General features: G+C 37.2%; 1 protein-coding gene across 2 annotated transcripts; it reads right to left on the bottom strand.

Annotated features, from left to right (window-relative positions):
- Positions 1–1,138: 1,138 nt before the first annotated feature.
- Positions 1,139–5,808, bottom strand: LOC112040721 (vacuolar protein sorting-associated protein 32 homolog 2). 2 transcript variants are annotated; one of them, XM_065765881.1, is made up of 8 exons: positions 5,654–5,808; positions 5,362–5,468; positions 4,083–4,182; positions 3,477–3,562; positions 3,228–3,319; positions 2,131–2,245; positions 1,729–1,921; positions 1,139–1,410 (listed from the first exon to the last, which is right to left on the bottom strand). In XM_065765881.1, exons 2-7 carry the CDS (start codon positions 5,431–5,433, stop codon positions 1,733–1,735), a joined length of 654 nt encoding a protein of 217 aa, XP_065621953.1. In that variant the 5' UTR covers positions 5,434–5,468; positions 5,654–5,808; the 3' UTR covers positions 1,139–1,410; positions 1,729–1,732. The 2 variants fall into 2 exon arrangements, with proteins under 2 accessions (XP_065621953.1, XP_065621954.1); XM_065765882.1 differs by having other exon boundaries at positions 5,362–5,465.
- Between the last annotated feature and the right edge of the window lie 8,186 nt (positions 5,809–13,994).

The raw sequence follows: 13,994 nt of genomic DNA, 5'->3' as shown, positions 1-13,994 counted from the left end.
TCCACAATTTCACCTTCTTCAAAGCCCAAACCCGTTTATTTTTTTGGCAACAAACAACCTTACAAGTTGCTTTATTAGCTCTAGAAGCCACGACCACATGAAGCTATTTTATTTCTAATATACAGCTTTCATTAACTTCTTAGGAAGAATCAAGAAATTAGACAAAAACACTTGGATGCTAAATAAAACAAACTGGATGTTCTTGCAAAGGACATCTTAGAACGTCAAGAAGAGATTATGTTCGTGATCTCCCACAAGGGCATGCAGTCCTGAAATTTTAACTTGACCAGAATAAGGGGAGCACCAAAAATACCACTCCAGCCTCCAGGCATATGACCTTTAAAATTTCGAGAAGATGTAGAATTTGGTACTTCAAATCATTCTAAACTCCGATGAAGAATCCTTCACTTTAATGATATAACTAGCACACAAATAAGATTAGCTTTTAAACTCATTAAGAGGATATTGATGACTAGATGGGTACGGGTACGACTTGGCAATACATTGTAATTGACACATTTATGCTTTACGAATGAAAAGAATAACATACACAAGTATGGATATGAGTACAACATGGCAATACATGCAATTTCTGAAAAATTATAACATTATACAGAGAGTACAACATGAGTAAAACACCCTAAATGAAGTGTATCTATACTTTCTAGTATAGCTCTTCAGTTTCTTAGACATAGCGTTGTAAAATTCTTAAGAATACTTCCATGCCAAATTCATATAGAAGGAATACCAGACCCTCAACGTACGTTAAATCAATTTTACAGCCTTAGAGCTTAAAATTGGCATGCACAAGCACAAACTTTAAAAGTTTTGAGCTCACCCCTGCAGAAAATTGTTTTGTTCCTAACCAAAGCTCCCACTCTTCTTTTATTAACCAGGACTAGACACCATGCCCCTTCTAAATGCATAATATTAATATACCCATAATAGCGTTTAGGAGATCTATCTACCCAAAGGTAAACCTCATTAAAATGGTACTAGTTTGAAAAACCAATTATTAAAATGTAGTAATATTTCCAACGCTGAGTAGCTGATAGCAACAGGACAGTACTTGCTTCATTTCATGGTATATAGCTCCACGATGATCTAAGATTAACTAGGATAAGACATGAGAGAATCATTAAGTTATCGAATGATCACCCGAACATTTAATAAATTAATTAAATGTGACAACTTGAAAAAGACAGACTCGTTTTGGAGCATCAAAGAGCAGATTACAAGTTTGAGTGGTGACTTCATTTAATTTTGATGCCACCTTTATGTACATTGTCTGTTTACCAATCATCCGACACAGAAATCAGAATGCATGAAAGGGCAGAAATCTCCATAAGCAATCAGGCCAATTCTTTACATAGCCTCCCATCATTACACCCAAACAATATCTGCAAAATTCTGCCAAAACAAAATTATAATTAGATGCCAATAGAGTATAATGACTGAACTGCACAGTGTAGACTTGTTTAAATTGTTTTAAAAAATGGCCCTAAATTATGAACAAAAAATTGACCCTTGCCTTATAATTTCAGAGTAGATTAACAAACCCAAACATCAATCAACTGCAATATTACATGCACTATGGAACTACTTATACTGCTTTAAAAGCATAGGTGAAATGGATAGATAATTAAATAGTAATACAAGAAAATTCATAAGCTGCACTGGTCTAATGGATAGATCACATCATAAGATTCATAACAGAGTAAAAAGGACCTGCTTATAGTGCCATCTCAGCCTGTAGTGCAGCCAGTTCATCATCCTCAGCTGTAGGCTTTGGTGTAGGACGGTTTCGTTGGGGGCCCGCTGGGACCTGCACTGGAGCTGCAGGAGCAGTAGTTGCGGGCTTAAGAAGTTCTTCTTCCAGCTCAGCACCTTCAAGTTCTTCGAGTTCAGCTTCCAACTCATCCTGCAATGACAAACTTTTAAACTTTCCAGCATATAATAATAAGGATCAAATAATTGTAATGCATAGACAGAAGAACATGACTTCTTTTGTTTTCTTTTCTTTTTTTTTCTTTTTTTTTCGCGGGGTGGGTTGGGGTGGTGGGGGGGGGGAGGGGGGGGGAGACCAACTAGGACCAAGAGAAATTGAGAAAGCATCAAGAGAGCAATAACCTCATCAAAATCAGCTGTTGCACCAATTGGAGTTGACAATGCTTCCTGAATCTGTTTCATGTTCTCAGTCTGCTCATTGATCTCATCCATGGTCTTGTCCACATCATCAATATTCCTGTTACATGAGAAGGTGATTGCAAGTATGTCAAACAAAGCACAAATTCTATTACCACAACAAATATTTGTAAGCAGTACATATAAGTATTAAAGTAGATAAATGAATTCAAAGATTGCAGTCTTAAAATATATAAATAAGATTTATGATTCTTTTAGGTGTTGCGTCTCCCAATCAAGTGACCACTAGAATAGCTCAACTGACACCTTCTAGTATTTACAACATAGACATCTAAGGTTCAATCCTCCTCCCTAATGCAGGAGCATCGCTAGAAACTATTTCTATATTTTATTTTGGATAATTTCAAATTTTAACATTTTTATTTGTTTAGTTTGAGTTGATAGGGATTAAACTTCATGTTCTTAGATAAGGATTAGTATTTAAGTTCAATTAGGATTCGTTTTAGGGATGTTTATCTTTATCTCTTATGATTCCTGGAAGCTCCAAATAAAGAGCCAGATGGTTTATTTTGTAATTAGACTATTATTATTATTATTAATAAGAGATTATTCGTGCAAAATTGCATTGTGTTTGGTGGTGATTCCAAACAACATTAGGCAGTGAAGCTTAAGGTTTCGATGAGACTAATCTAGGTGAGAAGCCTAGGCTGTCCTGCATCACTCCTCTTCCCCTACACCACCCCCCCTCCCCCCCAACCCCAACCCAAAAAAGTATTGCATTATCAAAGAGTGAACAATATTGGATTAACTAGAAACAGTGTTCCCAATACACTCATTTAAGAATGTTTAGTCTAAGTATTTTAAGGGAAAACAATCTTCCATTGAGGTATAGGAAAAAATTTATGAAGTCAGCTTCTAAGCTAAAATCCAAATTGCATATCAGACCATGAATTCCAAGCATTGCCAGGGTTAAGTTGTCTAAAAATGTAAAAACAAATTTTCAGAAACATGCCAGTTTATACTTGTATTCAGGAAAATATAAAATTACGAAAGAATTCAATAGACCCGAAAGAACTACATACGTTGCTTTCTGCATTGCCTTCATCGCAGCAGCTCCAGTTCTCAATGCATCCACAGTTTCAGTAGTTGCTTTTGCACCTTCTAACAATATCATCTGCAACATTGATATACAAGAAACTTTAGATATTAAAATCATTCCATGCAGCAACAAAACAGACACACACCTTTTATAAAAAATAAATAAATAAATAAAAAAGAAGAAAAGAAAAGAAAGTATAAAACACTAGTAGATATAAAATAAACAAGCATACCTGATCATGGATTCGCAATTGGAAATTCCCAAGCTGCTCTATTTGCTGTTCATATAGCCTCTTCCTCTTCAAACATTGTATAGCCGCTGCAGCACAAGTTAGCATTCAACCAATTATTATTATTTTGAGAATAATGCTAGGAAACATATTGTGGTTCAAAGTCCAAAACAATAAAGTCCAACCATATCAAGAGGCTTTTGATATCAAGATTCCAAAATTAAACAAACTACAATAACTGTAAAACTTACATAAGAGATAGAATGACCGCATTACAATTACAAATTCATATAGCAAAAAAGTGATCGTAAACTGTAATAGTGACCCAATGTAAAGTTCCACAAAAAGTGGATGTGAGAGAAACTTGATCTTTATACAGCTAATATTCTCAACTAAATTCCCCTTATACTACAGAACTGCATAGTCTGATACGGCAAGGTAGTAATGCAACAGCGATTCTTTTAAACCATCAAGCAAGTTGATTATTAGCTAATTATACTTAAAAAAAAAAAAAAATTTATTAAAAAAATAAAAAAAATAAAAATAAAAAACAAAACATATGCAACTTCTTAAACTTTTATTGGAACACTATCAGCCCATCTACCATACCCCTTTTGTTCTTAGCTCTGGTGAATTCCTTTGCCTTTTCAACCTCTGCAGCTGCCTTTTTTAAAAGTACTTTCTCCTTTTTCTCTAGCATTTCAAGTGTCTACACAATTCGGGGAGTAAAAAGTTGAAGAAAATTAACAATCAATGTTATTAAAAATAAATGAGTAAACAAATAAACAGTAACAACAACAACAAAAAGTGTCAATTAGCAAACTGATCTAGAGGATTAAAGTAATAATGCACCACCTAGAAGGTATCCGCACTATCTATAAAACAGAATATTTCAAAAACTTCAATTTGACAGCCTAGGAGTAAGAGTAGAAGGGTTTAGCAGAATTCAGCAGGAGTGGATGAAGACTAACTAATTTTATTTTGTTCTTTAATCTTTTTATTTCCTCCCCACAACCATGACAATTAGCTACTTTTTGAGCACTAAAGATTGTAAATTCTTGGGGTAGGTAATTATCTTAAAACAAGAGAAAACCAAGTACAACAGTATAGGACTAAAAATAAAAACCAGAAACCACTCCTAAAAAAACCTAAGTTGAAATGTGATTTGTTTTTTGCTAGGCTTTTTTCCCCGTGACCGTATCTTGCCTCTGAGTCACTTTTCCTACAATAAACAGCAATTACAAGTTCACTGACCTAATAGCTGCTTGGGTCTCTCTCTCTCTCTCTCTCTCTCTCTCTCTCTCTCTCTCTCTCTCTCTCTATAATTGCCACAATCAGAAGTTCAGGGACCAATTAGACCCCACCAAACACAAAGATGCAAACATTTTCTAATTCAGTTTTAGTTTATACATGTAATTGAACTTAGGATTTTGAGAATAGATAATAGCATATTGTCAATGTAATTGTAAACACAGCTTTTGCTTTGAGAATAGATTACAACATTTTTCCAGAGTTCCCAATAAAATCACGAAGGGAACAATCCTTATAACTGTTGCTATGTTTAAAAATGAATAATCAACTTCAACTTTATCATCTTTGCTCTTTAAAATTCATATGCTTAACACATTTTCATCAAAACAAAGAAATTTGATATCTCCAATTAAAGCATAACAAAACTGTAATTAAACTAAACAAAATCATGTTTCTCTATATCCCTATCCCTATCCCTAAACTATTCTCAAAAATTGATAAAAACCTACCTTTACGACAACAAACTATAATCCAAATTCCAAAATAGAAATCGCATAGATCAAAATTACGAAATTAACAAAATACATTAAATCATTAAACAGTAAAAAAAAACTCGGGTGATCATTGATAATCATACCTCGTTTAATTTATCTAACGTGGAGAGAGCATTGGTTTCCTGTTTAGGTTTTCCAAAAAGCCGGTTAAACATGGTTGATTCTCAACGATTAAACCTTCCTCGATCTTCTGCAAGATTCAAATAAATAAATTCGATCCAAGTGATAAACTCATTAACCGATCTTGCAAAAGACAAAACGGTTTAATTGGAACAAAGCCTAAGTCCCAAACTGGTATAATTGGAACTATCGTTGAAAATAATAATAATGAGTTTTTTTTTAAAGAGTATATATGAATTATTAAGATGTACGGACCTGTGAAATGGAGGTTGGAAATTGAAGAGAGAGGTATCGAATTGATCGATTAGGGCTTGGAACTGTAAATTTTATGTGTGAGAGTGAGAGAGAAGAGATTGGTTTTCTTAGGCGTGTTGTGTTAGTGTTGGAGCCTGATGGGGGAGAACGAAGGAAGCTGGATTGCCTTTTCTTTACGTCGTCATCGGCTTTCCACGTGGCGTCCGATGGATCGGTTTGTGGAGAGTAGGTCCCGCATGCCGACTGAGAATAGACGGTATTGAATGAGTTTTTTTTTTTTTTTTTAAAGATAAATGGACGACGACAACATTTTCTTCATAAATCTTAAGTAATAGCCTGACACATAGGAGTGGCAAAATCCACACGGACTCGTGAATCTGACACAACCTACATGAAGTTAGCATGTTATAGGTTAAGGGTATATTTAGTACACTGAATGTAGATTACATTAAGAATAGTAATCTTTATTACTGAAAATTAAAAACATTGTAATGGAATAACTATTATTATTCATAAGTTTGGCTGTTACATATGGAAAATTTGTAAAAGATGATGTATAAGGAAACTTTATATTTTTGAAAATATATTAATTTTAAAATCTATTATATATATTAAGGAATAGCTATTACATCAATTTTAAAAAGGAATAGCTATTCTTCAATTTAAAGAATAGTTATTCCAATGTAATAACTAATCCATGTAATAAAGATGCAATCAAATGACCGAATTGATATTACACATGAATAATTATTCCATTATAGGAGCTATTACAGCATACCAAACGTACCCTAAGATTTTAATAAGTTTGTGTCACATTTGTATTGACATGACTTATCTATTTATCTAGGAGAAAAAACATGCTCCGTAGTAAGAACCATGCTCTCTCTAGTGAAGAGGAAGCTGAGCTTGAGCGCAGTAATAAGAAAGTGAAGGATGTACGTCATGCCGGTTTCTCGGCAAGCCATGAGAGTAGTTCTCATTCCTAGGGTCGCTTTGATGGTCCTCACCGTGGTGAGAACTCATCCTTTAGAGACAAGCTCCTAGGGGAAATACCAGGGCCTATAACCAAGCATTTGCTTTTGACGAAAAAATGGAAGCCGATATAGAATCAGATAAGGAGATGAAAGAGCAAAGGGAAAGGTTCACATCAGTTAAACTTTCTAAAGATGTGAAGCATCGCATTAGAGTGGTTTAGGCTAGCTCACTCATCGTCAAAGTATATGGGAGGTCAGTACGATTCAATTATATCCAAAATAAGCTTAATGCTCCCTAGAAGCCCACGAGTAGAATGGATGTTATTGACCTAGGGAAGGAGTTTTTCCTAACGCGGTTCAGCTGCAAGGAAGATCATGATATGGTCCTCAAAAAAGGTCTGTGGTTCATAAAGGAGCAATTCCTATCGATAAGACCATAGGAGCCAAATTTCAAGCCTTCAACGACGAATATGTCTTCCATTGCAGTATGGATTAGACTAAATGAACTACCCATTGAATATTATGAAGTGGAGGTCTTAAAGCAGATAGGGAACTCCGTAGGCAAGGTTCTTCGGATTAACACTCACACAGCTGTAGAAGCGAGGGGTCGTTTTGCTAGGCTCTACGTTCAGGTGGATATAGATAAGCCATTGGTGACGAACATCCTGATTGGAGGCATCCATCAACCTGTTAACTATGAAGGTATACATAAACTCTGTTTTTCATGTGGCCGAATTGGTCACCGGAAGGAAGCATATCCATACACACTTCGAAGTTCTCCCAAGTCAGATAAGGATAATGATAACAATGAGGATGTCCCTGTCAGCAACTCACACGAAGGGTATGATTTGGTGGACCCCAAGCAAGGTGAGGCCCCTCGATCTCCTAAGCAAGAGGACACCTATGGACCGTCGGTGATGGTCACCAAAAAATGACAAGGAAACAGAGGTGCAAGGAATAAGCCAGAAGGTAGTGGTATTGGCTACCTCAGAGTGAGTGGTGGGACCGCTTATTTGAATGTGGGGGCCAAAAGCAATCATATGAAAGTAGATAAAACAAAGGCTGAAGAGGCCCATCTAACAAGTCAGGCTCAATCTCCCAAGGCCATGATGTCCACAAATAATGGATTGAAGAATATGGGCTACTCAAAGGGAGCCATTTTTCTCACAAATGCAAAACAAATGGGCCAATTTAATCAAGGAGTAGCCACAACACAAGCCAAGAGCGCTTCGGTAAAGGGTAAAAAAGAATTCACATGCAGTAAGGCACATATATCTTTAAAAAGTGTAGGAACTCTCCAAAACAAACTTCATTCGCCCCCACCTCAAAGTTTAGCTATGGAACTAGCTCACGAGGTGATCCAGAATTTTTGTTCACGTCCCCAGCAAGGAACGAGATGGGCAATAAATTTGGAGGGAATAGTCATAGAAATTTCAAAGGCTACATCACGGAAATCCGAGCAAACCCAACCCATCTCATGGGGTGGTTCAACATCAAGGTAAGAAAAGCTAGGAAATTCTTATTTTCACTCATGGAGAAGAGTGCAACAAAGGGCTACCTACTAGTGACGGACCCACTTTGGGAAAGGATTCTAAATTGTTAGGACATATATGTTTTAACTTGATTAAGAACATATGTCACTTATTTATGTAAATTGGCTAATCCTTTGACAAAACGCACTCTACTTGTAATTGGGTAGTTCTAGGTGTTTTTAATACTTCAAGAAACAATGTTTCAAGGTTAAGTGTTGAAGTCATCAGGTCTGTCTAAGAAAAAGCAAGCTGAAGTGCAAAGTTTTTAAAGCTCGACACCTTCTCGATAGCTACCTCGACACCTGCTATCTGTCGAGATTTAAAATTTCAGATTTCTAATCTGATTTTCTTGGGATCCATGAATATGTTTTTGGGCTTTCTTTTCTTCTAACCCTAAACATATAAAAGGATTATTTTAAGAGCCGTCAAGTGTGATACAAGTTGCATTAGCATTGAGCAATCTCTGTTCAAGCAAATTGTGATCAAAAGACAAAGTTCTTGACCTAGTTCATCATCCATCAAGAAGTTGCTGTGTATTTGCACTGTAGGGTTTTGTAACCAATTAAGCATCTTCCTGCTATTCATTATAAAGAATGAACTGAAGAACTTTACAGCCAACCATTCTTCCTAAGTTGGTATTCTGAAGCCGCGTACTTGGATCCGCGCATTGGTTAGTCACGTACTTGGGAGCCGTGCATCAAAGGAGGGAACTATCGCTACAGATCAAGTCCAATTGGGTATTGGGGTAAGGGTTCAACTGTAGGTTGGTAAGGTACCTGGGATTCCTTTACTTGTAACCGCTTGATTTGATAATAGTGGAGTTTCGGGAGTAGTGACCTGAAAATCACCCAGTGGGGTTTTTGCCGTTAGGGTTTTCCCCATTCGTAAACAAATCACCGTGTTATTTATTTTCCGCTGCATATTTAGTTGTTAGTGATTTGTTTTTGCTTCCATAAAATTGCATGATTAATTGATTAATTAATTATTTGGCTAAATTAATTAATTAGGGTTAATCATTAGGGGTCATTCAGATTGTGACCTATCATAAATTCATGGTGGGAACTTCTGATCGATGGTCTGTCGGAGGAGGAGCAAAGAACAACTGTATGGAGGACCATTCCTCAGATTTCGACAACTCTGATATTATGCAAAGTGAACCATGTGAAGAGCCTTTTGGAGAGGAGGATGCTGGAGATTAAGCCAATAGCCACATGTCTCAAGAGCAACAGGCACATCACCAAGCTAGTGCAGGTGTTCTAACCCACAGTGAAGTTCAACCTTCACTATCAAATGACCAAGTTAGAGATGGGAATAGTAGAGTATTGCTTAACCCTAATGCCGAGGAAAGGCCAATTGATGGAGATGCTGAGGCAAATGGGATGGAGCTTGAAAGAGGAGGCGAAATCTCAACCTCCTGTTGATGAATGTCCTACCCCTAGAGGTGTGCAGAAAACCCGCCAACCCGCCAAACTTAATCCGACCTAACCCAACCCACCGGGTTGGATCGATTTTTAGGGCTTGGTGGGTTGGGTTGAGTCAAAAAAAAAATTTATAGCGAGCCGGGTTGGGTTTAGGTCATAAAATTACAAACCCGCCAAACCCGACCTGACCCACCCATGTTTTAATATATGTTTAAAATATATTATATATTTATAAATTTAAAAATAAAAAAAATAAAAAAAAAAAATAAAAAATAAATAAAAAAACCAGCTGTAAAGCACTTCCTTGGTTCCTACTATCATATATAATATAAAATCCTATTAGTTCTTTTAATATATATTTAAATATATTATATAATTAATAAAAAAAATTAGATATATTTTGTTTATAAGTGAATTAGGATACTAATTCATTTATATTTTGTTTATCAACTCAATTGGATACTTAAACATATTTTGTTTACAACTAAGTTGGAATATTAGTTTATATATTAATGTATATTTTGTTTATCAACTCAAGTAGCAAGTGTGATATATTTTTCTGCTTAATTTAATAATAATAGTAATAAAAAAATTGTCCAACCCATGGGTTTAACCTGACCGAACCCAACCCATGTGGGTTGGGTTGGACTTATATGATGAGTTGGGTTGGGTTGATTTTTTTTTTTTTGTCAAAAAATTCCCTCAACCCGACCCAACCCAACCCAACCCATGCACACCCCTACCTACCCCAACCATATCCATGTGATGAATATAATAATCTGGAATAGTAGGGGCGCCCTGAAGCCCAACTTTCAGAATCATGTAAGGGTGCTGGTGCGTGTTCATGATCTAGTTGTTTCTATGGTAATGGAAACTCATCTCAGTGGGGAGAGAGCTACGGATATTACTGATCATCTTCCTTTTGATAGAGCAATACATGTGGATACGATTGGCTATGCTGGGGGTTTATGGCTAATGTGGAATGATGACAAGGTGGAGGTTACCCCATTGGCCAAGACTGAACAAGAAATCTATGTCACTATTAATGTACGAGCTTCTAATCTCTCCTGGTTATTTTCAGCAATTTATGCTAGCCCTAGATTTGTTGAAAGGTCAATTTTATGGAATAATCTGATACACACTATGGAGTTGCATAGCATGCCCTGGGTTATTGCAGGGGACTTTAACGAGCCTCTCAATAGTGCAAACAAGTTGGGTTGCAGAGATGTGAGCATAAGTAGGTCACTTCTTCTGAAAGAGTGCCTAGACAAATGTAATATGGTTGATTTGGGGTTCTCGAGTTCTAGATTCACGTGGACTAACAGGAGAGATGCACATGTGCTCATCCAAGAAAGAATTGATAGATTCTTTGTCAACACAAATTGGTGTACCCTATACCCTAAAGCCAGAGTGACTCACTTGACCAAATGCCACTCCAATCATAGTCCTGTCTTACTTGAAACAAATCCTACTAGCTGGCCAAGGCAGAATAGGCTCTTCAAGTTTCAAAGTTTCTGGCTATCAGACCCTTCTTTTCCCCAAGTGGTTCAAAAAGCTTGGACAAGTGCTTCTAGCCTTCAGGAAGCCATCAGTATGTTCTCTCAAGATGCCTTGGATTGGAATAAAGGGCATTTTGGAAACATCTTTGAAAAGAAGAAAAGAATAATGGCCAAATTAGGAGGAATTCAAAAGGCATTAGCTGATTGTCCTTCGGTTTCTCTTGTGGAACTGGAGAGGAAGCTCTAGGAAAATTTATGTTATGTTCTTAACCAAGAGAAAGAATTATGGGCGCTAAAATCTAGAGTTAATTGGATGCTTCTTGGAGATAGAAATACATCCTTCTATCATATCTCAACGCTAGTTAGAAGGAAAAGAAAATCCATCACAGTTATTATGTCCAATATCGAGGAGTAGGTGCATGATGAAATGGCAGTTAAGGAGGTTATTTGAAATGGTTTTTTTTATCTCTACACTACATCCCATAATTTCTCTACCCTTAATGTCCTAGCTGGTTCTACCTAGCAAGCCCGTCTCTCCAATGAAGAGCATGATAGTATTGATGGAGGTGTCTCAGATGAAGAGATTAAGGCAGGTTTGTGGTCACTTAAAGCCTTTAAAGTTCCAGTCCCTGATGGCCTTCATGCAAGCTTTTTTCAACATTTCTAGCTAATAGTAGGCAATTCAGTGGTGGAAGAAGTTAGGAAAATTTTTGCTACTAAGGAAATCCCCGAGGAGTTAAATAGGACCTCCAACACTCTTATCCCTAAAATTCTTGGTCTGGAAACTCTTAATAATTATAGCCCAATCAGCTTGTGTAATACAGTGTACAAGATTGTATCTGGAATCTTGGTTGCCCTGTTGAGGCCTCTCCTTTGCAAACTCATATCTCCACTCCAATCTGCTTTTGTTCCTGAGAGAAGGGGAACAGATAATGCCATCATTGTACAAGAGCTTATTCACACGATTAGTAGAAAGAAAGCAATGACTGGATTTATGGCGATTAAAATAGACCTGGAAAAAGCTTATAATAAGCTTGAATGGAGTTTTATTAGAGAAATGTTATTTAGAGCCAATCTTCCTCAAAATCTTATAAAGCTTATGATGAGCTGTGTGTCAACGGTATCCACCTCCATTATAGTGAATGGGGGAGCTCTAGATCAGATCCTGCCATTAAGGGGCCTTAGACAAGGTGATCATCTTTCCCCATATATCTTCCAAGTCTGTATAACTTCCTAGGCCAACTCATTGAAGAAAAATGTAGCGCAAAGAATTGGAAGCCGATAAGGGCATCCAGGAGTGGTCTGGCTTTCTAGCATCTTTTCTTTATGAATGACTTAGTTCTTTTTACCAAAACCGATCACAAGAATTGTGTTGTAATAAGGGAGGTGTTAGATCTTTTTTGCAGTAGATCTAGACAATCTGTTGGTGGTGCCAAGTCTAGGGTCTATTTCTCCCCGAATGTTGACAAGTTTAGTAGGGAAGAGTTATGTGACATATTGGGTTTTCAATCCACGCCCAATCTAAGAAAATGCCTCAGTATCCCCATCAAACATTTGGGGTCCTCATCACAAGACTTCAATTTCATGCTAGAGCAAGATAAGCAAAAGTTGGCTGGTTGGAAGGAAAATTTGTTGTCATTGGCGAGTAGATCAATCCTAGTTAAGCATATTTCATCCACCATACCTAATTATGCTATGCAAAGTGCTCATCTCCCCAACAAAATATCGAAGGCATTTATTAAGTCAATAGAAACTTCCTGTGGGGCTCAACAAACTCAGTGAAGAAAATGCATTGGGTTGGATGGGGTAAAGTCACCAATTCGAACGAAGAGGGGGGGGGGGGGATTGGGAATCCAATCAGCTAAGGGTAGGAATCTGGCCCTTCTAACAAAGTTAAATTGGAGATTCCAAACAGAATGGGAGTCATTATAGGCAAAAGTTCTAAAAGGAAAATATTGTAACACTCGAAGATTGAGCTCTAGAAATCGGGATAAGCTTCCGTGCTCGAGGGTTTGGACAACAATGAAAAAGGGGACAGAGATCTTCCAAAAAGGGGTAGGTGGACCTGTGGAAGAGACATTAATCTTAACTTTTGGTTTGATAACTAGTCCAATCTTGGAGCTTTAAGGCATATCATTCAAGGCCCCATCTATAGTGAGCTTGTGAATCTGAAGGTAAAAGATGTTGTATCCACTAACGGGTGGGATTGGTCTATTACTTCCTTTGATTTTCCTAATTTAGTCAAGCAAGGACTTCAGGCCATTCCGTTTGCCATGGCATCCCATGGAGAGGATAAGTTGACTTAGAAGGAGTCATATCATGGTATTTTCAACCTCGAATTAGCTTATAAGATAGCCACTAATCAGGAAAATGTTGATCCTTTTAGGGATAAGTGGATTTGGAAGTCTAAGGTGCTACCTAGGATCCAATCCTTTGTGTGGCTTTGTTATCATGGAAGCGGAGTGAAGGAGTGCCTCAATCGAAGGGGTATGCTACTTAACACTCAATGCCCTTTTTGCCATACATCTAGTGAGTCAATTCTACATGCTCTTCGAGACTGTGAAGTGGTTAAGCATGTCTAGGACCAGCTGGGTGAGAATCAGGTTAATAGGTCCTTCTTCAGCAGCAATCCTCAGGAGTGGTTGGAGGAGAATGGCACCAAGCAGCAAAAAATTGGTCGCCATGCTATTCCCTGGAGTACTATTTTTCTATTTGATATATGGCTTATTTGGAAGCACAGGAATCAATTAGTGTTCAAGGAGCAAAGGCCGAATCCACATCTAGCCAAGGAAATTTCTCGCAAAGCCTTAAGGTATAATTTCTACGTTGGCCCTCATAAGGAAGCTATCACACGTATCTGTAAACCTATCCGTTGGAGTAAACCTGTAAGTGGTTGGGTAAAATTGAACACTGAT

Source organism: Quercus suber, unplaced genomic scaffold (assembly GCF_002906115.3).
Source record: "Quercus suber isolate HL8 unplaced genomic scaffold, Cork oak 2.0 scaffold_661, whole genome shotgun sequence".
Classification (NCBI taxonomy): Eukaryota; Viridiplantae; Streptophyta; class Magnoliopsida; order Fagales; family Fagaceae; genus Quercus; species Quercus suber.
This window is presented reverse-complemented; position numbering and strand designations above follow the sequence as displayed.

Bases quoted from the DNA above. Each gene is read 5' to 3' on its own strand.
- LOC112040721 (XM_065765881.1), bottom strand. From the start codon at position 5,433: ATGTTTAACCGGCTTTTTGGAAAACCTAAACAGGAAACCAATGCTCTC. The intron at 4,183-5,361 runs GTATGATTATCA...CGAATTGTGTAG, and splicing joins CGTTAGATAAATTAAACGAG to ACACTTGAAATGCTAGAGAA. The intron at 1,922-2,130 runs GTTATTGCTCTC...TTGTCATTGCAG, and splicing joins CAACAGCTGATTTTGATGAG to GATGAGTTGGAAGCTGAACT.